The following is a 22,378-nucleotide window of genomic DNA, read 5'->3' as shown; positions in this document are numbered from 1 at the left end:
TGCTGCTTAATACCGCTGAAACAACATGAGGAGAGTTTGACGATCAAAACACAATCGAGAAAGGAAGGGTTATCTAACCCATTGAATTAGCCTATGAGACATATTTTACGATGCTTCCGCATGCACAAAGGCGTTCGGATAGGTTTATTTGGATTTGTTTGTTTTGTGGGCCACCACCGAAAACTTGAACTGAACTAGACTGTCTTTGATGTATGTTCTTGTTCAGGGAGGCTAGAAAACGCCGCTATCGTCGATAATACATGGTCTGTTTTGAAATTCGCGGCTTCCAGATGACAGGCTCTACTAATCGGATGGCTGACCTATCTCTCTAGTTTCATAGAATGTTTGCTTTGAAGTGTAGACAGCTGAAACCCAATCCGTTTTCCAGACAACGAGACAAACGTGTGAGAAACGGACCAGTACGCGTGATTGGAAACCGAAGCGTAGTCAATCGTGAGAACCACAACCAATCAAGCAATAGCTTACGCTAAGACCGCTCTATATCTTTTCATCCATATTTGTTGCATCGTTCAATAAGTTGTATGGGTGATGGTCTGTTCCTCTATTACCCATCCTCGATTATAAGTATATTCAGTTTTATTCTTTCCCCACATCATCTGGTGTAGCAAAACTGCACTGCTGCAGCACACCTGAGCGCTTGTATCCCACACAGTGAGCGAATAACCCTAAAAAGCGCGGTATTTGCCTGTCCCGGTGCTATATGTTCTTCAGGATAGTACTCAGTATTATTTAAGTAAACATTTCCATCGTGTTCATAGCATACTGCGAAAACGTGCAGGCAACTAAACTTTTGATGGTGGTATGGGGAGATTTGGTACAGTGGGGACTTCGTCCTGCAAGTCAAGCCAATCTACGTTGAAAAGCCGAGAAGCGTTGTACAGCTGTTTCGTCCCTATTGGAAACTCTCTTCTGATGATTCACAAGACGAGTGAAACTCTTATCTGGGAAGTCGTTACTCGACGGGCCACTTGATGTGACTGAGTGACGCTTTCCTGTTCAAGTGGGAGTTAGTCACGCTACTAATCCACTCGTGGCTGAACGAATATGTGCTCAAGTTACTAACTGGAAGGTCGCAACCTCGGAACTTACTGGCGTTTCGTGGGGTGTACCCTGCTTCTTGGCTTTTCAGCGTAGATTAGCTTCACAGACAGGACGAAATCTCAATTAGACCGAACTTTTGTTTTCTCAGTGAAAAAGCGCTGGTGGCTGAACGCGACTCGACGAAACATCTTGCTTCTCATCTAGGCTCACATCTCTTTGAAAGTGAAGTCTGGGATTGTGTTCCACTATCGGCAAAACACTGGAAATTCATCCTTAGAACGGGATATAAAGGTGACTCGTATACCGTACGCTATATTTCTGGCAGTGGTTGAATGCAAAGTGCCGACGTTACCCCTGCACGTTTTATACCGTAATCCATGCAGGTATGTTTGATGTGCTCTGGCTAAATATGAATAAGTATAGTAACACTAGTAGACCCTGAGAAAAGTGCCGCGGGACTTGTGGGGTTTTCTGTGAACAAATGTTAATCAGGTTCCAAATTACTTGCCTGTTTGTTCATGTCCTCCTCTCTTTATTCAGCTACCGGCCCGATCATCTATCCGACCCATACAGCTCAGGCTGTTTAGCGTCATTCAACTATTTCTTCCACAACAAGTCCCTTCGACGAGTATTGTTTTTCTCCTTACGGGTGCTGAAGTAAGTCTTTCATTTCCCCACTCCCGTTTTTAATGATTCATACACACAATCTCCCAGCTTTGATCCAAGCGAAGGCACAGTGTGGACTGGTCCATCTGGGTCAAATGAGTACTGGTAGTGAAACATCGACCTAATATTGCAGAAACCAGGGGCTGACATTCGCATTCATAAGCCTTATTAAGGTGGTCCCAAAGTTAAGGCGGGCGCCATTAACCTAAGCAAGCTTTCGTGATTTTCCTACGTGGCCATCAGGCCCCCCTCGGTTTTCTTGCTGTTGTACACTGAAAGGTTGCCACATCTGAGTGAAACCATATTGGAAGTGGAAATGCATTTATCCCACACTGTAGTTTTACTGTTGGAAGTGGAAATGCATTTATCCCACACTAGTGGGATCCCACACTTTTAACTAGTAGATTGTAGAGTTGTCATCGCTACCACGGCGACTGTGCAACAGCTGCCTGATTGACTGGCACAGTCGTCTACACGTTGTGCTAGGTTAAACGCTGTGTAGGTCGGATTAATCGCTTCATGTACTAACAGTCATTTTATAATGAAATCACACGTTGTCTAACTCTGGAAAGCCAGCTAGCTGCCTTTGTGTGAAGTCTGCCCTTCACTCTGTTTTGTGCATGACGATTTGTCAGAAAGGTTTACTCATTCCAGGGTTGTGAACGGTGTGAATCCGTGTACACGCCCCGCACGATGGCTTGTATGCACAGCGAGCAGAAAACGACAGTCATCACTGTCTAGTTTCCGCGCACTCGAACATTCTGCATGAGTTTGATGTTTGAGCCGGCAGGGTACACGAAAAAAGACTGTTTGAGACGTAAATCACCCCTCCTCGGTTCATGTCCCCGCACTTTCTAACCCCATGGAAGAGGGCGACCAGGATGTTATAGTCAACCTACTAGTCTTTACCTACTTGACTACAGTTTGTTCCTTGGGAAAAATGCTTCGGGGTATTTTCGCCTGTCTGTCGAAAAAATTGCGTTCATTTCTTCTCATCAGGGGTGACAGTCACAGCCATCTCGATGCTGTTTCTCTCGCCGCTCCACGGCGAATCGGGGGAAAGATGTGAGACTTGATTCCGTTCTTATTAGAGCACATCGGTAGTGTCTATTCCTCGTCCTCCCAGGGCCTGCGTTCCAGTCATCTGGCATACGACTCAAGCGTGTTACAACTGTTCCACCAGCGTTCTTTATGTGCACTTGAATCATCACGTCCAAGTGGGCAAACAGTCTACACTCGAGCGCTGCGATTTTTTGCTCGACTGTCGTGTTGTATTGGTCGGTGGGATCGGCAGTTCGGGCTGCCCGGTCAGTTAGCCCGACAGCAATTTGGAGTCTGTTAAACAATTTTCATTTCTTCGGTTAGACACGAAGTTTGTTCATTTTTCGCTCTTCTATGGCGATCCCGACGTTGAGAATAGTGTACACGGGAACTCAACCAACCTCGAAACTGTTCATAATCGAGCAACGTCTGTATTGAAGAACCGACACGTCACTCTATCCCATCTATGATGCAACAGCCTTCTTGAGGAGTTTCCGTCGGTCCCAACCTCGTATATCGCCCCATCCAGGAAAACACCTTCGAAAGCTCAAACAACCTTTTTCCCATTGTAGCCCCCCTCGTAAAAAGCGTATCCTATTTTACTTGGATTTAACTTGAGCATAGGGTATTCAGCTCACCACAACATTTATGAGGTACGCATACGATCACCTACACAATCTGGATAGAAGGTGACAGAATACCGATGCGATCGATTAGCTATCATAATTTAACTTGAGCATAGGGTATTCAGCTCACTACAATATTTATGAGGTACGCATACGATCACCCACACAATCTGGATAGAAGGTGACAATACCGATGAGATCGATTAGCTATCATACACCGTACCGTCTCTAGCCGAATACAAAAATGCTGCTGTTCGCATTCCTCACTCTGAATGCACACCCAAATATCATTTTCCTACTCATTGATGCCAGTGTACAATGTCTAATACACGAAATGCCTAACATGTGGAGACACTTGTGTGGGCTTCAGCCTTACAGTTTTGTGAACTGTGTCAGAGCAGCCTAACGGTAGCACCGACCATCAAGGTAACCATGAGTTAGCGTCATTCCTTGAGTATTCCAAGCGCCATCGATGTAAGGATTCAGTCAACCGAGTTGTGTAATTCACAGATTACCGTGCGGGATTTGCATGTTTGGTGTTGGTAATATGTAAATGAAATGACTGAAAAACAGAAACAGATAACGTGATCTAAGTTTCACCACGTCATTCTTTTGATGAAATCACATTACAACTGTACAGTAAAACTTTTCTAGCTTCGCGTTTGGTTCTTCTGCTCTGACCAAACGTAAAAACCGGCATTTTCAGCGTAATTATCGATAGTATTCTTTGTTTCTGGGACACCCACAAAAGTCAGGCAGACGAGACCGAATAAAACCAGAGCTGACTTGGTCTGTTAGAGGTTGAAGTTCTCCCCAGCGTTTCCGCACCGGGAAATTATGCATTACTTGTGGATGTGCTGTAAAAATGATTCATAAGGATCGAAAAATTCGGCACTCAATTTTTCGCTTATTCAGTTTTTTTTTTATAGATAACGACCGCCCACTTGGTTCAACCTATGGCTTTATGACCTCGTTCCGAGATATGGTCGGAAAATCACCAATGTTTTCAAACTTTTCTCGATAAATTTGTCAAAATTTCAACTCACTGTTGTCCTGTACCGAAACTTGTATGCTTCTTGAATGAATTATTTGGCTTCCTCAACACCGCTCTTGCACAGTATCGAGACTGACACAGGAATTTAAGTAAACTCCAACTATTTTGCTGCAGCCCGGTGGTCCAACTAGCGGCATCCTATGCTTGTTACTAGGTGATATATACGAAAGAACACCCTCGCAGAAGAAACAGCAATGCGAAATTACCAGAGTCAAGTCCGTCTTACAAATATGATTTCAGCATCTGCTTTCTATTGAATCAATAGGTTGTAGCCTGTATACTTGTTTTTGGTACATCACGGGACCTCAGCAGCATCTACACAGCCTCAAACCCGTTTCAATTTTTATACATTAGAGCAAGATTTACCAATTTTCGGGTGAGCACTAGGGTCAATCGGATCAATGGTTGCTAACCGCTTATCAGTTCGTCAGTCTGAATCGCCTTCTCAATTTACGGTGAGGAATAGTCTTGATTGCCCAATTTGTTGCTTGAGAGTAAATCGCCCGTACAAGTAAAACGGATGACACTGATCACCGATTTGTTAGTGTCCATACTTGCGCGTTACGTATCTCGCCACACTTGGATACGATTTTTCGTTCTTCCAATTTCTTGTCAGTGAAACACGTTAAAGATGGGTAGATTAAAGCGAACTAAGACTTTTCCATTCAACATCCACTTACGGGAAGACTGTGCTTAACACTGCCGATCCTGTTCCTGAGCGGCCGAAAATTCCGCTTTGGTGTTGCAGAGGTCGGCACTTCCATTTACTCGTTGTTAGTGTACTGCACAGAGGTCATTCTAGCGGAGACTGGGAGTATAGCACTAATGAGACGAAATAGATGGCAGTTGTTAGTTTTTCGAGAAGCATGACTCACTACATTTTCTTGTTCTTATGTCTCACCCTCCTGTCCACTCGTTGCAACATCTGAATATAGGAATCAGAGCCTTGATAACCTCTGAACAATGCTAAGTTGTAGCCAAGTCACAACGATCGACCAAGGCTACTACGGGGTACAGTGGATGGTTGTATTATCGCTCAAGCGCTTTGCATTTCTAAAGTATACCCAAAGTTGAGACCTTGAACATTTCGCATACCAGAAATCAAGGCTTTGAAACAGTTTGGTTTTTATCTTTAAATCCTGGCAAATTATTCGTGTACTCTTATTATCCTACTTTCCACGCGAGAAATGGCTTTCGTTTCCACTTTATGTAGCTTGGCGGCTACCTCATTTTCATCGCTGATCATGTCAGTATTGACCAACTCATCCGTCCAACTATTCGTTTTTGTTTAAAACGTCCTAGTGCGAGAATAAGGATCAAATGGAAGAAGGAAGGAACGCCATGCCAAGTTCCCATGGTCGCTTCGGAACACTGAGTTGATGTGGATAGAGGTTACTAGCATCACCACTACTAAGGCACGTTGGCGGTTCTATCCGTCGACTGGGTGCAGATTTATGTGAACCCGTCCGGTCAGACGGGTCGAATTCCGGATCTTTGTCTTGGCTTTCATTTATCTGCCCTTTGGGGCGAGATGGCCCGAGTGGTTAGAGCGCGAATTTACTGACCGGAAGGTCCGTGGTTCGAACCCGACTTCTGCTTCTCGACTTCCCCTGTCTAGGCTTAGGCAACCTGGCAGTACCCCGGCCATCGTGCTTCCTTTAGGTGGCATCGCAGCTAGGCACCTAAAAGGTGTTACAGCTGAACCATTTTTTACTGTTGTTGGCCGACTAGAAACATTTCCGCTGTCAAAGTACTCTCCGTATAAAGCGACCCCATCATCTAACGGCTCCTTCTGTTTTATGACCGTATGACTGCTTGACTTTCATGAGTCCCTTGATATTGCCGCCATCTTTAATGCGACCGGACTCGTTTGTCATTTGCGAGGTTGTAATGAAGGTGAGTACTGTACTATGGAGATGTCATTAGACGGTAAGTGAAAGGGCGGTGAGTGTCGAGTTATGTCTTTACTGGTACAATTCTATGTTCTTACAAAACCCCAATGATGTGTTGAACAACGAACAAGGTAATTCATCGTTGTAGAAAAATTTCTCCGAAACTTTTTCGTGACGAACAATAATGATGGAGTTATGTGGTGCAGTGAGGGGCACACATTTTCCTATTGTCAGCTTATTACTTGAAGAGTACTCTCACAACTCCGATGTAGAAAAACACTTTTGGTTCTCCATTTTTGTCCATTTGTGTCCTTGTAATTTCAATATCCCCTTTCTTTTCCAACAGTGACCCATTATCCGCGGATGACTTTGAAGATGAGATGCAAGACCTATTTTGATCCTTTGGTTTCCAGACCATCTATGGGAGTTCTCAGTCAAATTCTCTCTTATTACTTCTGTGGGTGAAGCTCTCGGATGACAGACTTCCTCTATTGCCTTTATAGGCCTGCTCTCCGACCGATTTTGTCAGCTTCAATCCGTACCATCAATTCCACCCCACACTCATATCCAATCGTTTGTTTTTCCAACTGATTCATCCTTCAGGCAGCTTTCTAATCCGCCCTAGAAGTCCACTCATTCGTAAAACATGTACATATATTCACTGATCAGACTTTATTCCTCCATCCCATGTTGTTTCAATCATCCAGTACACAAAATAATTTGAGCATATTTATTTTCGCACACACATTTGTACATAGCCACACACGATTTCACTTATCACCTTCGATTATTATTATCACCATAATCACTTTGATATTCTACCCCGTTTGTTGTTCTTTACGTAAAACACCTTTTTTTCGTAATATTTCGTCAAATACTTTGTTTATTCTACCGAATTTTATAACCCTCTGAGACGTCTGGCCCTCTTTTACAAACCGGATGGGATCGTAAGCGCCGGGGTTTTCATCACCTTTTAGGTTTGTGAGTTCTCGTTCTAGGCCTAACCAAATGCTTGCCCATCTTAATCTTTTTAGCACTTTTGCCTATTGGAAATATACAGAGATGGATAGGGGAAGACTATACATCTGGTCCAACCTTAAGGTGAGTCAGTTGGTGATAAGAAACGTTTGAAAAGGTAATCAAACTCAACGGATAACAGTCCCTAGAGGATATCATGATCATTTACCCGGCATATCATGGAGGGGATGACACATCTGGCTAGTGAATATCTCTGCACATCTGTCACCTCAAATGGTTGTTTTTATGCCGTAGTGGTCACACTCTGGCATACTGCCTTCATGGGTGAGTTATACAGGGTAAAAGTAGTTGAGTGTCGGAACGCTCAGGGGTGCTCCACGGTGCTCTAGTGTAAAGGGGTTCGATAATTTTTCGCGAAAATTTCGTTTTACGAGGTTAAAGTATGCTGAGAAAGTCTGAAAACACTGCATCGCCCTTATTGGGAATCATCTGCGCATCACAAAACTCCGGGGAGTTTTGGACCCAGAATCTGATTTGGCCACGGGCGGCTGTTCTACACGGACACACCGAACTGCAAGCATTTGTTAAAGTTCACCCATCCGCAAATTGTGCTGACATTAATGAGGGAAGAATATCACAAATGAGATTCAGTTGTGGCCCTCCTAATGACCAGACTTCCACATTTTCTATGGCAGTAGGATCGTTGCGCACCGAAGAGATCGTCCGAACAGCGACACTAATTCAAGTAAGAAAGATAATTCAAGGAAAGAGATATCTGATTGATTGAATCAATAAGTAATCAATTCACGCGCGGAAGCTAAGGCGTGTGTTGGGCTCAGCAGCAACAAACAACGGTGAGTCAGAAGAGTAGTCACCTCAAACAAAACTGGCTTTTTAAGTCAATAAAAGGTTGCTGTATATGTTTGACACCAAACTAGCATTCTAGAAGTGCAAAACTTTACACTCATTATTGGTGCGATTGAAGGATCGCCTCGTGTTTGATAGGATAGGGTTGTGTTTTGAAAATGCAATACAGTATGACCGCACGAAACAACCGGGGAGTTGCGCACGACAATCGGTGAGTAAAGCAGCGTACAAAAAGACCAAGAAATACAGCTGAATTTTATGTGATATCTAGAGGCAACAATCAGTGGAGATTTACTGGACACAATGAATTTGGAATATCTAAGAATCTAGCAACACGAACCAGGGTTCAAACCAGGGCGACTGATGACCGAAGCTTTGGAAATCACCAAACATTCCCGTGTGAAAAGAGTAGAGGGTATAGAAGTGCAAGGCGTATGGAGACCGGTTTTAGGTGACTCGGGTTGCCACATGGCGGTGTGTGGTTATCAGTGAAAACGCCTGGGTCTGATCTTAAGAGCCTAAGCTGCCCAACTCAACTCTGTCTTAAAAATTCGCAAACCCCAAAGATCAACAAAATTTGTAGCAGGGGCACTATTTCATTACAGTTTCCTAAACCGGCTTGAATTGATTCTAGTTTTCTCCTTTCCTCGGTGTTGTAATTGGCACTCATCCACACCAGCCAGTAAGAACTCGTCCAACATCCAAAGCTGATTTATTCGGTTGGCTCAAACAGACCGCACTGACTGGTTCTTCGTCTGCCTCAAATGTCGGTCAACTTTATCTGAGAAAGTTTTTTGTCAAAAGCGAAGCGTTGCCCGTGAATAAATCCATCAATTGTTTACCAAACCCCCCTGGAATATTTGTAGAGTAGTCTAGTTTATTGTCCGAATTCGGATGCTTTAATCAGGAGTAACTGGTGACGCTGGAAATTCTTTTCATATGTACATCTTTTATTGTCTCCTAGTGTAGCCTCCTTTGGAACAAAGACCGTGATCTTCGTCTACTTTCTTAGCAACGAAAAACGTGGTGGTAAAAAAGGAAATCGCCATTTTTAATGGTCGGTTAATTGTCTTGGAAAGCTTGCATCACACTACAGGGAAATTTAGATATTTCTGAAAACGGGACATCTTGAAATGTGCTACCTGGATAGATCTTTTGGCAGGTGGCAACTTGCTGGACTGTGAGTTATCAAACATTTACGAAAACCGGTCTGTGCTCATTTTCCTTTCCCTGATATTTTTCGGCTTTTCGCATATTCTCTTGTAGTATAATGCATATTGCATGTGTATGTATCAATAAGGCTACCCCTACGAAACACGACTGAAGGAAACAACGTGCTCAAACAGGGACGGTAATATTGGTTATCCTTCCTCCATTTTGTTATATGGTGTAAACTGCTTTGCGGTTCTCGTTTCACAATCACATTACCACAAGCGCATGCTAACAGGCTAGCAGGAGTACAAGTCAGCAAAATATTCGATTACTTGGTGAGTGCTAAGAACGGACTGGATCACGACTAACCTCTGTTTTGATATAGTTACACGTGTCGCTCACTACAGAGCTCACTACCTGTGCTTACGTACGGAAGTTCCAATCGCACAGGTGGCTGGATCAGAGGGTAATAGAAAACAAACAAACAAGAGAACAGCGAATTAATTGATTGATTGATAACCAGGGTCGATACAGTAGCATCACCGGTTGATTGAAACGATCGTGTCGGTGAGTATCTTTGAACATTGTTGCGATGATCCTCTGATACCTGAACATTATAGAACACGTGCACTAGTGCAGCTAAGCACCGTTGTTATAGTGTTCATCTTGCCTCACCAGGTCATGCGTTGCCCAGTCAGGATGTCCTTCAGCAAAATGGACATGGTCAGAGACCTGACACAGGGAACATATGACCGCGCTCGCGTCATTTGTGTAACCGAATCAGCTCATCAGCTGGACAAAAAGCTGATTGGTTATCCCAAACCGATTTTGTTCTTCAAGGTTGCTAACTTCATGTTCCCATGGTAGATCTGCAATCCGCTGCACACTCGCGGCATCACATCAGGCTTTGCCTTGTGTACGTCATCCGTCCAATTATGGTCAAGCCACAGGACAATCTGGTGAGTGCTAAGAACGGACTGGATCACGACTAACCTCTGTTTTGATATAGTTACACGTGTCGCTCACTACAGAGCTCACTACCTGTGCTTACGTACGGAAGTTCCAATCGCACAGGTGGCTGGATCAGAGGGTAATAGAAAACAAACAAACAAGAGAACAGCGAATTAATTGATTGATTGATAACCAGGGTCGATACAGTAGCATCACCGGTTGATTGAAACGATCGTGTCGGTGAGTATCTTTGAACATTGTTGCGATGATCCTCTGATACCTGAACATTATAGAACACGTGCACTAGTGCAGCTAAGCACCGTTGTTATAGTGTTCATCTTGCCTCACCAGGTCATGCGTTGCCCAGTCAGGATGTCCTTCAGCAAAATGGACATGGTCAGAGACCTGACACAGGGAACATATGACCGCGCTCGCGTCATTTGTGTAACCGAATCAACTCATCAGCTGGACAAAAAGCTGATTGGTTATCCCAAACCGATTTTGTTCTTCAAGGTTGCTAACTTCATGTTCCCATGGTAAATCTGCAATCCGCTGCACACTCGCGGCATCACATCAGGCTTTGCCTTGTGTCCAGTTATGATCAAGCCACAGGACAATTGTCATGGAACGAAGTTCTCTCAAACCAGTCGAAAAAAACAAGCAGTACTCAGCTCTGAATGAGTCTATCACATCCATGTGGCCGTCGAGTTAAAAGGTGGATGGAATCACGAACAGATTCGCTTCTCAGTCTATGCATGTAGAAACAAGAAATACCGCGAGACCTCATTGCACTGCCATAATCCACCTGAAAGTCACAGCGTTTAGAGAAAATAAAGTAACCACCCTAACTAATTCGGCTTTCTTGCATCAAGGATTGTCATACTGAAAGATGGTGCGTGCTGTGGGATTGCTGTGGTAGAGTTATTGCCCATGAACTACAACTACCTGGTTCATTCATGCCGTTCCGTTGCGGTAGTTAAACGTGTTTGCCATACAACCGGCTAGCAACTTACTTCGATGATTCAAGCTCTGGTGGTTCGCAGCGGGGATTGTTTTGTTTCTCGATATAATTTTACGCGGTATTTCTGTGCTTCAAAATCCCAGATTTGACTAGCCTAAATACCAGTAAAAAAAAAGCAAGTTTTTGTCAGCTATAAGTCTCCCTGTTGGTGAAATGTATACATTTGAATCCAGATGTACTGTTATCCAGTTTAAAACAAAAATATAATCTGCGACGGATTCTGTGTTAAAAGTTCCTAGCGAAGTTCGCTGGAGAACGTTCCTTTATACTCTGAAACTGTCAGGCGTTTCAAACCCATCACAAAATTGTTTTCACCTGTTCAAACGATGAACGAGTAAAAATCAGGTTTGATTTTGAACGGAGCCTACCTCAAGATTAATCGCCTAATACTCATGAACGATGTATCGTCTAGATGCATTCTTAATTTCCCAGGAAATGCATTTGCTTATGGGTGCGAATTTTGCACTGTCAACTTTAGTCCTTCTCCAAGACGAGATCCATTCGCCCTATGAGGGTTGCCGCCTAAGAAACTGTCTATGCTGTTTCCAATCATTACATCTGTTTGAAACAAACATCTGATTTTAAGGAGTTCTAGTATGCCATACTAAGTTTTGGCAATCTATTCAAGCCAATATGGAGACTGAATGCGCCAATGGTTATTTTTCATGTTGCTTAAGGGCAGTGTGCTCATGTGCAACCCCAGACTTGTGACAACCGGTTTTACACCCCGCTATTTTATGTTGTTCATTTATTTTACTAGGTTTTACTTAATAGTAAATGAAGTTAAATGAACCGGAGTTGTCACTATTTTGTCTGAACTCAGCGTCAAATTCAGCTTCCATGCCCATCTTAGCTGCATAGAGTCAAACGTAAAGTTCATCGCAATGTTCCGTTAGCCCAGGGATTAAGTCCTTGTCAGATTCCCATGTGTATCCAACCCAGGCTGAAGACCAGCACCAAACCTGGTATTTTCAGGAGGAAGCGTTAGTGATTCTCTAACGTTGTGAAAAAAGCACCTTCAGGGGACTGGTTACCAGTGTTTAGTTCAGTTCACTCTGAAATCTTGTTAGTGTGTGCTTGCACAAGCATGTACGCGTCACCTGCGATCTAAGACTCAGTGTGTCCCGTTTTTCGTCTTAGTAGCCCTCGGCTACCTACAGTCCCAGAGCTGAAATTACAATTCACTGACTGCTTTCAACACTGACTGCAGGTCTTCCCACACACGCGCACACGCACACACCCACACACTGTACATTACCTAATGAATTTGGAGTTTTCCGCCAAAGGTGTAGAGTTGGAGATTGATCGCGACATGATAAGGTTTCTCTAAGGAAGAAGCACCATAATGTAATTTTCATTTACAGTATTGATTATAGTAATTGAAATAATGCTTTGAAAAAAAATCACTTGTTCACACGGCCGAAACCAACAAAAATGCTACTAAACAAGGACTTACCTCACCTTCTGATTCACAGGGTCAGGACCAACTTTTCAGTGGGACCGAAGTTCTTTACTTAGATTAGAAAGTAACAAGTACGGCACTGCTTCAGAATCAGTTGAATACGAAAATAACTTGGTTGTTGGAGTTTTCAGTAATGAATAGTGTTTTAAGTCTAAACCGAAAACGTACTTGGGTGCTCCTATCGTTTACAGTTCGCCGGTACGTTTGGTTTGGAACCGGTTTTATAACCCCCATCAGTTTAGGAAGTGTCAATATGGCGTGAGGTGCCATTGGGCTGCTGAGTTCAATGAGCTTCTACAGTGATGAAGGGGAGTCTCTGTAATTAGTTGAGGGCGAGAAAAAGTTAGGGTGATTTGGTGGCCGTACTCCTGCTCAGCCTAACCGACTTCCATTGGTAGGAGTATGACCTTTAAGCCTTCGTAACAAGCTTCCTGGATTCGCGGATATTGTGACCATCTTCGACAGACGCAAGTCCAAGAGTATCAAGCTTGTAGGGAATACACTGAGCAGAACTCCACACGGTGATGGCGATTACGACCCTGGATGACAACACCGTACGTTCTCCCCTTGATCCCAGATGCGTGGTTCATACCGATGAACAAGTTTTGATGCCACTGGGACTGAATGAAGCCGTCCTCTGCTTTGGGGAAAATTTTCTTAAGTAAGTTGAACATTTATGCCATGAACATATCCGAAACGTTCCGACCACCTCCGGCTTTGCTGTAAGCCATTATCTAGATTTATTATCCTCACTCGAAGTGCTAAAGCCTTTATCATGGTTCTCAGAAACAAGCAGAGTTGGAACATTCGAGGCAGTTGCAGTTCCAGCCGAGACCTCCATTGCACCTATGCTCACGGCTACCGTGACCTTGAGTTTTCCTGGTTCTGAGGTTACCCTCATTTCACTAAATATTCTGAACTCTCATTCACTTCTAATTCTTTGCCGCGACATTCCTAATGAAACGTCCAAATCCCACCTTAAAACATCTGAATTTTAGCGCGTTCATTTAGATTATTTCATTTCGATCCGCGGCACTAGCTGTTCACAGCCAGAAAGCACAAAAAATCACCTATAACATTCTCTGGTATAAATGGCACAGTTTCGTATGTTTTTTCTAGTAGTTTCAGTGCAGTAGCGTTTGGGGTGATGCCAGCTGAACTGCTTAGTTTTAAGGAAACTTAGTGACGCAGTACTATGAAACATTCAATGGAGTTTGTCACGTGAGATCCTCTCAGGTTGTTGTCTCGTGTGCTGGATCATTACTGGCAGTGTGAACAAACATTAGTACACACACTCACTTCAAAACTACATTGAATGGATCTTGTCATTCTACATGCGTTATTTTGCTTCTCTCATTCTCTCGTTGAACAGCCCTGTATGAATTAAAGATAGATCGGCTCAAATGGCGTCCAAAGATATATTCAGGGAGAAAAAGTGCGGAAACTAAGTAATATTCCTGCTGAGAATAGCGGAGAGTAAACCATTTATATGTCGATCCGACCAATAGTATCATCATGCATTAGGTCCCATTGGTGAATACTCGATACCTCCTGGGTGGGAAACCACTTGGGGGAAAAACGGCTAGAAATCGGCATTGTGTCCGTATCAGGTGACCATTGGTAGGATAATAATGCCTTGCAGAATCACTCACCTTGTTGAAGGATAACTAGAAACTCAAGTTCATGCTTGTAAAGGGGACAGTTTGAAGTTCACCTAAACCTACTTATTGGGCAAAATGCAAATATGTCAAACATTTTCCAAAACGCCAGGAATAAATGTTATTCCCCGATAATATCTGTGAAAAAAAAACAAAATAAATTTTATTTTATTTCCCAGATTTTCCTCTCCGATACCCTTCTTCCATATAACCCCGTAAAATTCTGTGCTGTACGAATAAAGTTGCCCACTTATGAGTAGTTGTTGGTCACCGAACTCTAACATGTATGACTACAGTCTGACCACTTATTGGCATCAGAATTACATAAGTAAAAATTTCGCAAACTATTGCATGTTTCAATTAATCGATGGCTGTTACCAACCTTCGACATTTCTCAATTATTTGGGTCAGATTGATAGGCATACCCAATGCTAGGCATTCAGTCACTGGTTTTTAGCGCAGCTAGAGTTAGGGACGAGAAGACGTATTAGTTTGGTTCTGAAAGAGTTTCCTGATGAGCTCAGCCCTTTCATAAGCGCATTCTGGCAATCGATAGCTCTGGTATTCATTGTTAGTTTGCTGGCCAAGCCTGTAAGTGTTTCGTTGCTACTGAATTTGACATCATCGGTACACCGCTGTCCGTGATGCTCAGCCCTTAGTGCTTGTGTCCATGCAGCTGTGCTGTGACTGGATAGTCGGATCCATCCTTTTCGGCGGTTGATATCAATATCTGACTGGTTTTAAGTCGATGAAGGGAGGGTAGTCCACGTCCTCTATTGTCTTCTGAGCCTTCCGATTAAACTCCGGATTGTTCCTTTGGTTTTTAAAATGCGTGTTCTGATCCTAAGCTTAGAGTTCATCTTTCAAAACTAGCTGTTCGTCTGTTCAGCCGACGACATTCCTGTGCTTGTAATGATTTTTCCGATTCTTCAACTTGAGTATCGACGAGCAACTTCAAGGAAATTGGTTTCTTTCCCCCTGAAGTTGTTCTGGGCGTTCCGTAGTTCCCGAGTTCGTGAAAAGCCGAGTTGATTGATACCAGTGTGATTACTGATTGTTTACTTTTTTGGCAGTATGCTCAGAAGAACTCCCGCTCTCCTATTACCATTGCGTTTACATGTGTTTGGGCTTTATCGCAATTACGAAAATGATCATTCCCAAATCCGCTAATGGAAACAAATGGATCCCAGGCTGGTCGTCACTGTGTCTGATGGTCTTTGGATAACGTCTATGCTGTTCCTTGTATCAAGCGTTTCTTTTGGTTTTGATAAATTTTTCCCCATCTTCCTTGAGGCCGAGTAGGTGATCGTTGTTCCTTGTTGCGCTTTGCGTATTGATAGGTTCTTATTTACACGTAGCTTGTCCTGTTGGCGGAAGATAAACCATCCTGCTACAGCTAGCCACGTTCAACCCTAATTACAGTCCTCGGATGTCACGATGCGGATGTGCTTATCAATTGGCTCGGAGCTTCACACAAGGAAATTCCACTTGCAATAATGACGATGCCAGCGAGGTGTTTCGGTTAGCACACCGAATCCCCTCCGAAACGGTCCACAAAAGATTGTCACCTGCTCTAGATCACTACTTTATTCAGGAGGATAGGATCTTAATGCGGTCGCGATTCATACGATTAGCGACGAGTTTGACATGGATGGGCGTCACAATATGTAACTACACCTTTTGTAAGCATGGAGAGAAGAAGACTGGAACAATCGAGTGTGATTAGCTGAGTAGCCAGCTAGACAGACAGACAGACAGACAGACAGACAGACAGACAGACAGACAGACAGACAGACAGACAGACAGACAGACAGACAGACAGACAGACAGACAGACAGACAGACAGACAGACAGACAGACAGACAGACAGACAGACAGACAGACAGACAGACAGACAGACAGACAGACAGACAGACAGACAGACAGACAGACAGACAGACAGACAGACAGACAGACAGACAGACAGACAGACAGACAGACAGACAGACAGACAGACAGACAGGCAGGCAGGCAGGCAGGCAGGCAGGCAGGCAGGCAGGCGGGCAGAAAGACAGACAAATCGATAATTGTTTCCAAGTCAAACCGATGACAGAGCTGTTAGTCGTTGGTTTTTTCTGATTAACCTGCGGACCAAAAGTATAAAACGTCTCCTGTGCCCCAGACCGAAAGGAACTGTTGGATAAAAAATGACAATTTGTCTTTGAATAGAAATATTTTCTGGTGTGCTGAAGCATGATAATAGTTATTTGTGGAAAGGTAAAGCGCGTTGTAATTTTGATGCGTAAGTTGTGGGTAAGGAACAGTCTATTTACTACTTGATTTCGCAATATTTGTGGGTAGTGTTGGGATGGTTGTACCTCGGGTGCATTGATCGGTAGTTGATCAGGTGGCTGATGATCTGTTCTCTGAGCTTGGCAGTTGCCTTGGCGACATTTTGTCCCCATTCAGGCAGACATCCCACCCAACAACGAACTGAAGATGTCTCCTCAATGGTGACGAACCCACCCAACAACGAACTGAAGATGTCTCCTCAAATGGTGACGAAACGTCTGTGTGTCAGTTGCCAAGTACGGTAAGCAAGATCAAACAAGATAAACTTCCAATGCCGAATATTCTCAAAAGTTGAGTTCCTTCCGTGCTTTTTGCCAAAGCGAAAAATGCAGGATGTAAAGGAGGCTGGTTCACCTTGGAGGTGACACCCACGGAAACGATCAAGAATACCCATTATGTCAAGAACACATATTGCAATATGTCAGCTACCGTACCAACGAAAACATGACGCTGTTTTTGTGTAAAGAATGCGATGGACGACCGGCTTAGTTGGAATTCAGTTGGGTCTCATGTTAAATGCATATATACAGACTCAACTGACATCCAGCTTAATCTCTTTTATATCATATTCTTCAACTGAACGAAAAACGCCTCGCCTTTCAATTGGCGTCACATTGCAGCCGATTTGTTTGTAGAATATCACAAGCCAGCCGGGCTTAGTTTAATCTACTGTGAGAAACGAATTAGACTGCAAATGTGCTGACATTGCGATTACCTTTGCTGTTCTACGCCAGCCTGAGGCCTGTATGGACCACATCGAAGCTCAAACTAAATGACACCCAAAACATGCAAGCTTTTGTTAATTGACTGAACGAAGATGAATTCATCCGACCGGCTGAGGATTTCGTCAACCACATTATCGGCATATGTTCTGAGTTTTGCAATGCTACGGAAACCTTGCTACAGAATGATGACAGGTATTTCTGTCAAAAGCTCATCGTTGATGAATTCCCAGGATTCTTGCTGAGTTTATTACGCTGGTAGTGAAACATTCGTCGGAGTTTCGTTGAAGAATTCGGGTATTGACTAGTGGGGGCCGAAATTATCACCTAGTGTTTGAATCCATATAATTGCTTGTATTTAAAGGAGTTTCAGATTGTCTAACAAGATATAGAAAGGGTAAACTTTACATGACACTTTCAAATGGAACAGCCGACTGTGTCGCGATCAGGTTGACCGCAGCGAGTCGTTTTCTTACACTTGTTTCTCTGCATTGTCCTGCATGCAGACCGTTGTTCATACCAGTTTCGTGTACATGAAAGAAACAGTTTATAATGGAAATTTCAGTTCATTGTTCAGTTAATTGTTCACTCTCATCTTCTGGTTTCAAGGACACTCATCGTCAAATGACCGCACGGCCATCCTGTTGGTAAGTTGCCAGACTAGGTTTGTGTGAATGCTCAGATTTATGAAGAAAAGTCGACTTTTATTGTAATGGTAAACGAGTGGTAAGGTTCGTTTTATTGTAATGGTAAACGAGTGGTAAGAACGGTTCACCCAAAGTCCACTAATCGCTTTCCATGCAGGAACTGTCATCAACAGGATGAACGGTGAATTTGTCGAACAATGAAGCTAATGATACTTCGTCACGGTTGTTTTGTCACACATACACATATCACTAAAAGAATACCATTTTCTAGTACTGCACTCATAAAATTCAGTGTCACTTGACCGTTAGGCGCCTTGGCCGTAAGTCGAAAAAAAAGAAAGAGTCTAAGGTGAAGTTCGCACTGAACTGTTAACGTGTGATTGATGTTCGTTTACAATTGTTTGGGCCGTATGATGTGGCATCACACTAGCGCCAGAAACAGGACGCACCGCTGACAAAGCACAATCTTGTTGGTTTTGTTTCACTCCGAATAAAAATAGCACGAATGGTATGAAACCTACTCTCATTTGCGCATCGATTTTGTTTTTACAGGGTACGCAGCTGAATTCAGCTTGCTGCATTGCCTAAATCTGTCCAATTCGGGTTCGAGTAGAACCTGAGCCTGAGGGAAACTTGGAGATTGTGTCTAACTTATGAGACTCCGCAAGGGTGAAACTTATCGTTGGCTATCGAAGGGCTTGTGTGTTACTTTCAAACACGAATAGAGCCCTTCGGCTATTCTTCGCGTGCTCCCTGAATGAAACTGCAGATTTAAAAAAAACCCACCAGGCTTATGAAGGTTAACCTCTTCTAAGGTACTGGGTCACTGTAAGGAAGATTTGCCCTGAAAAGAGCGGCGAAACTTGTGGATCTTTGGATTACCGTACATGAAAGATACTGATTTTCATATCGATCGATGTTCCTCCTAATCTTGTGGTATGCAGTTCTTGCTTCTTATCATACACTGATGCCTACCGTAATAGTAGGATATATTTGACGACCAAATTATTGTCCACTTATTCATCAGTTGTTTTTTCACTCATACCTATCGATGAGAAATAACATAGAAGCATAATAGCCTACGGGAAGATGAACATATCTCCCCCAGTGGAAGTATTTTTCTCTAACAGGTTTTAAAAAACATGAAATTATAGAATGTCTTCTGCTTCCCCCACCCACAAAAAAGGGAACAAGGTTGTCTACTGCTGGTGCTCTTAATATCAGGTAGAGTCGTGCGCTTGAGCTGTCCATGCTTACCCCACTACGTGTCCCAATAATTTTTCATTCCTATGGCTGTCATCGAAATCCACTGGTAAGGATAGGCTATTTACTGGCGTAATTTCGAAACGGGTGGTACCATCCATAAAAACGGTTTGTTAACAATGTTGGCCGATTAGAGGTGCATCGTGCAGTGGAATCCATCAAACATATCTGTGAATTTAGCATCACAAATCTGTTCCAGTATAAACAGCAGATGTTAAGAGGGACAAATTGAACAATTACGTTAGGGACTAACCGTTTATGACTGGCGTTTAGTCAGATTTTCCTGGCATAAATGAATGAAAACGACGTATCTCACGTGATTTGTTCAGAGCATAGATTGGAACTAAGCTCAAGTTCACTAAATCAGTCATTCTGGCCGTCATTGCGTGGATGGAATTCTTATTTGCTAGGGGGCATAGTTATGGTTTTAAGTGGCCTAAGAACTGCTTTTGTAATGATTCATAAGAGCAACTGAGTGGCGAGTGTTCGACAGATATGTCACGTCGAGGCAGATTGTCGAATCACGCAGTGCGCAGGACAAAACCATATGGGGTCAAGAAAGAGATAAGCGGATTAAATTCACCGAGGGTTGTTTGTAACAAGTAACATAGGAATAAAAATGATGCTCGATGAGTGAACGAACATGAAGAATGTATGAAAACGAATAGCACGAAATAGAAAAACCAACGTGAATTCACAAGCATGTGCTACTGAGGATTGGCATAGACGAGGATGCACACAAAGACCATGAAATTAGCTCAGTTGATGCAAATTTACTCACCGAACACATTTGTGCATTCACTGGTGAAAAGAAATAATTATTTGCTCAGTCAAACGGGGTATATCTGGAACTTATCACCTGGTTGATTATGCATCTTACCCTCAGAAGTTCAACCTAAGGCACTGTGGACGCATTCATCTGTCTGGCAACGAAAACTGCCGGTTGATTCAGCGACCGACTTACTTCTCCAATACTGTTTTTCTCGTAGAGACTCTACGCGCAAGACCAACGAACTTTGGGCGCATTGGCAATTGTTTGCCTAAAATTTTAGTACGCATTAACATACCAGACATAGGGCATATTACAACACAACAAAACTCCCTCTCCCAGACCCAGGTGGGGACAGGCAGAACGCCCAGCTTCCCGATAATAAGGGGGATAAAACTAAAAGGAAATCATATTTGTAATGTACTACTCACAAGGTTGCTGAAAATCCATCGATAGCCCACGACCGGTTTCGCCCTTCTTAGGGCTCATCAGGTAGGCGCAGTCTCCGGGTTTCCGTCAACCTTATGTTCTACTTGAAATCAAATTGCACACAATTAGCGAATATACATTCGTCTGCAAAATAATTTGGTTCTTTGAGGGACTCACCCGGAACCCAGCTGAATCTCTCGTTAATGATGTTCTCATGAGGCGACCTGGTGCAGCACATTCAGTTGCCTGAGAACATCATAAGCGAGAGATTCAGCTGGGTTCCAGGTGAGGCTCTCGGAAGAACCAAATTAGTTTGCAGATGTGTGTATATTCGCTAAAAGGAAACCAGTTAAATCGGTCGATGATATCTGGTCGGTAGGGAAGCGGAAGTGCTTTTTCATTACTACCAGACAAATAAAGAAGGATTATTGCTTTCTGAATGTTTTAATCTCCTCGACTTGGAAATTCTCCATCGTTACAGGTGTCGCAGAGCATTCGTACAATTGAATTGATTTCTCGAAAGCTACGGTATTTTCAGGCTTGTCAATTCACAGTGTAGAATGTCTATGTATAATGTTTGTGGTCCTGTATTAGTGAACATCATCTACTATGGCGACTTATTTAAGTGAGCGAATCCTCAAGGTCAATAAACACCACCGACTGTGAATACGTCGCCTGATGTGACACAAAATCGCGAAATGTGGAAAACGTTAACTCAGTCACAATGGACGAAACTTTCAGATAGTTTTCCACCCGAAACAATTCCCTGAAAATTCTCGAATCTAAATGGCCTTCGGAGATGCAAAATATGTGTAGGTGCATTCGTGCAAACAAATTTTGGATGATGATTCCTGTCGCCAGTTAGAATTCCGTACTCCATGTTCATTGTTTGCTAAAAGTCATGCACGTTTGCTGGCAAAAAGCAGAGTTTTCCATTATAGCTTGCATAATTCGGAAGGAATACCTCGAGGTTCATCGATTAGCAACATGGAACCTACTTCAATCATAGCGGGCAACTGAACGAACCTAGCTGACGCACACGACTAATATGCGGCCGGGGGTACACGATGCCCAATTACTAGCCACACAGAAACTATGCCGAAAATACCGGACAGCTGTACGAACTTAACTGACGAACAAGACTAACAAGCGGCTAGGGGCACACGATGCCGGAGAAAAGGCTCAAAATGGACGTCATGAAATGTTAAGATAGATTGGTCGCTTTGAAGTGTACATATGGCCTTCCGGGAGGCACATCATTTGGCCGTTGACGTCCTGAAATGAGAGGAAGATATAATTTAGGTTATCGAGACATCACCATAAGGCGGGTGGCCGACAAACTGGTAGGAATACTTACCCCAAAAATGCCCTTCAGCATCTATGTTGCCGTGGATGCCTGTTCACACAATGCCGTCTTCAGCGGTCATTTCGCATGCCTGCTTACTGCACCCCTCGAGAAATATGAGACTCACATGAAATGCATGGTTCCTTATTAACAAGCCAACCGTCCGGGCTGATGTATCACGGAGTCTTGGAGATCGCCTGCTGCATTTTTAGCACACCTATTCCTAACGCGAAACATCGTTGGTACTTCGGTTACTCGATTGACGCACAATTACCACAAAGTCATAGTTCATTTATTGATTCAAGGCCTTCTCAGACGTCGTGAATGATGGAACCGATATACTCACAAGTTTCTCCAAACCGGTGCCCATTATCCGCAGAGTGCTCTCAGCTGCAAAACCCTTACAAGTGGAGTAAAACTTTTTACGCCCATTTTGTTGCAT

General features: G+C 43.4%; 2 protein-coding genes across 2 annotated transcripts in view; one reads left to right on the top strand and one right to left on the bottom strand.

Annotated features, from left to right (window-relative positions):
* T265_03128 (hypothetical protein) overlaps positions 1 to 7,238 on the top strand; it is a gene marked incomplete at both ends in the record, with an annotated part of 22,555 nt that extends 15,317 nt beyond the window's left edge. The window contains 2 exons of the mRNA XM_009167541.1: positions 1,603 to 1,719; positions 6,688 to 7,238. Of these exons, the coding sequence (XP_009165805.1) occupies positions 1,603 to 1,719; positions 6,688 to 6,739 (169 nt within the window). The remainder of the gene's footprint in view (positions 1 to 1,602; positions 1,720 to 6,687) is intronic.
* T265_03129 (hypothetical protein) overlaps positions 1 to 22,378 on the bottom strand; it is a gene marked incomplete at both ends in the record, with an annotated part of 27,886 nt that extends 5,508 nt beyond the window's left edge. Inside the window, one exon of the mRNA XM_009167542.1 lies at positions 22,283 to 22,378. Coding sequence (XP_009165806.1) covers positions 22,283 to 22,378 — 96 coding nt within the window. The remainder of the gene's footprint in view (positions 1 to 22,282) is intronic.

This window comes from Opisthorchis viverrini (genome assembly GCF_000715545.1).
Source record: "Opisthorchis viverrini unplaced genomic scaffold opera_v5_43, whole genome shotgun sequence".
In the NCBI taxonomy this organism is placed as follows: domain Eukaryota; kingdom Metazoa; phylum Platyhelminthes; class Trematoda; order Opisthorchiida; family Opisthorchiidae; genus Opisthorchis; species Opisthorchis viverrini.
Note: the sequence above shows the minus strand (reverse complement) of the source record. Positions and strands in the feature narration are given on the sequence as shown.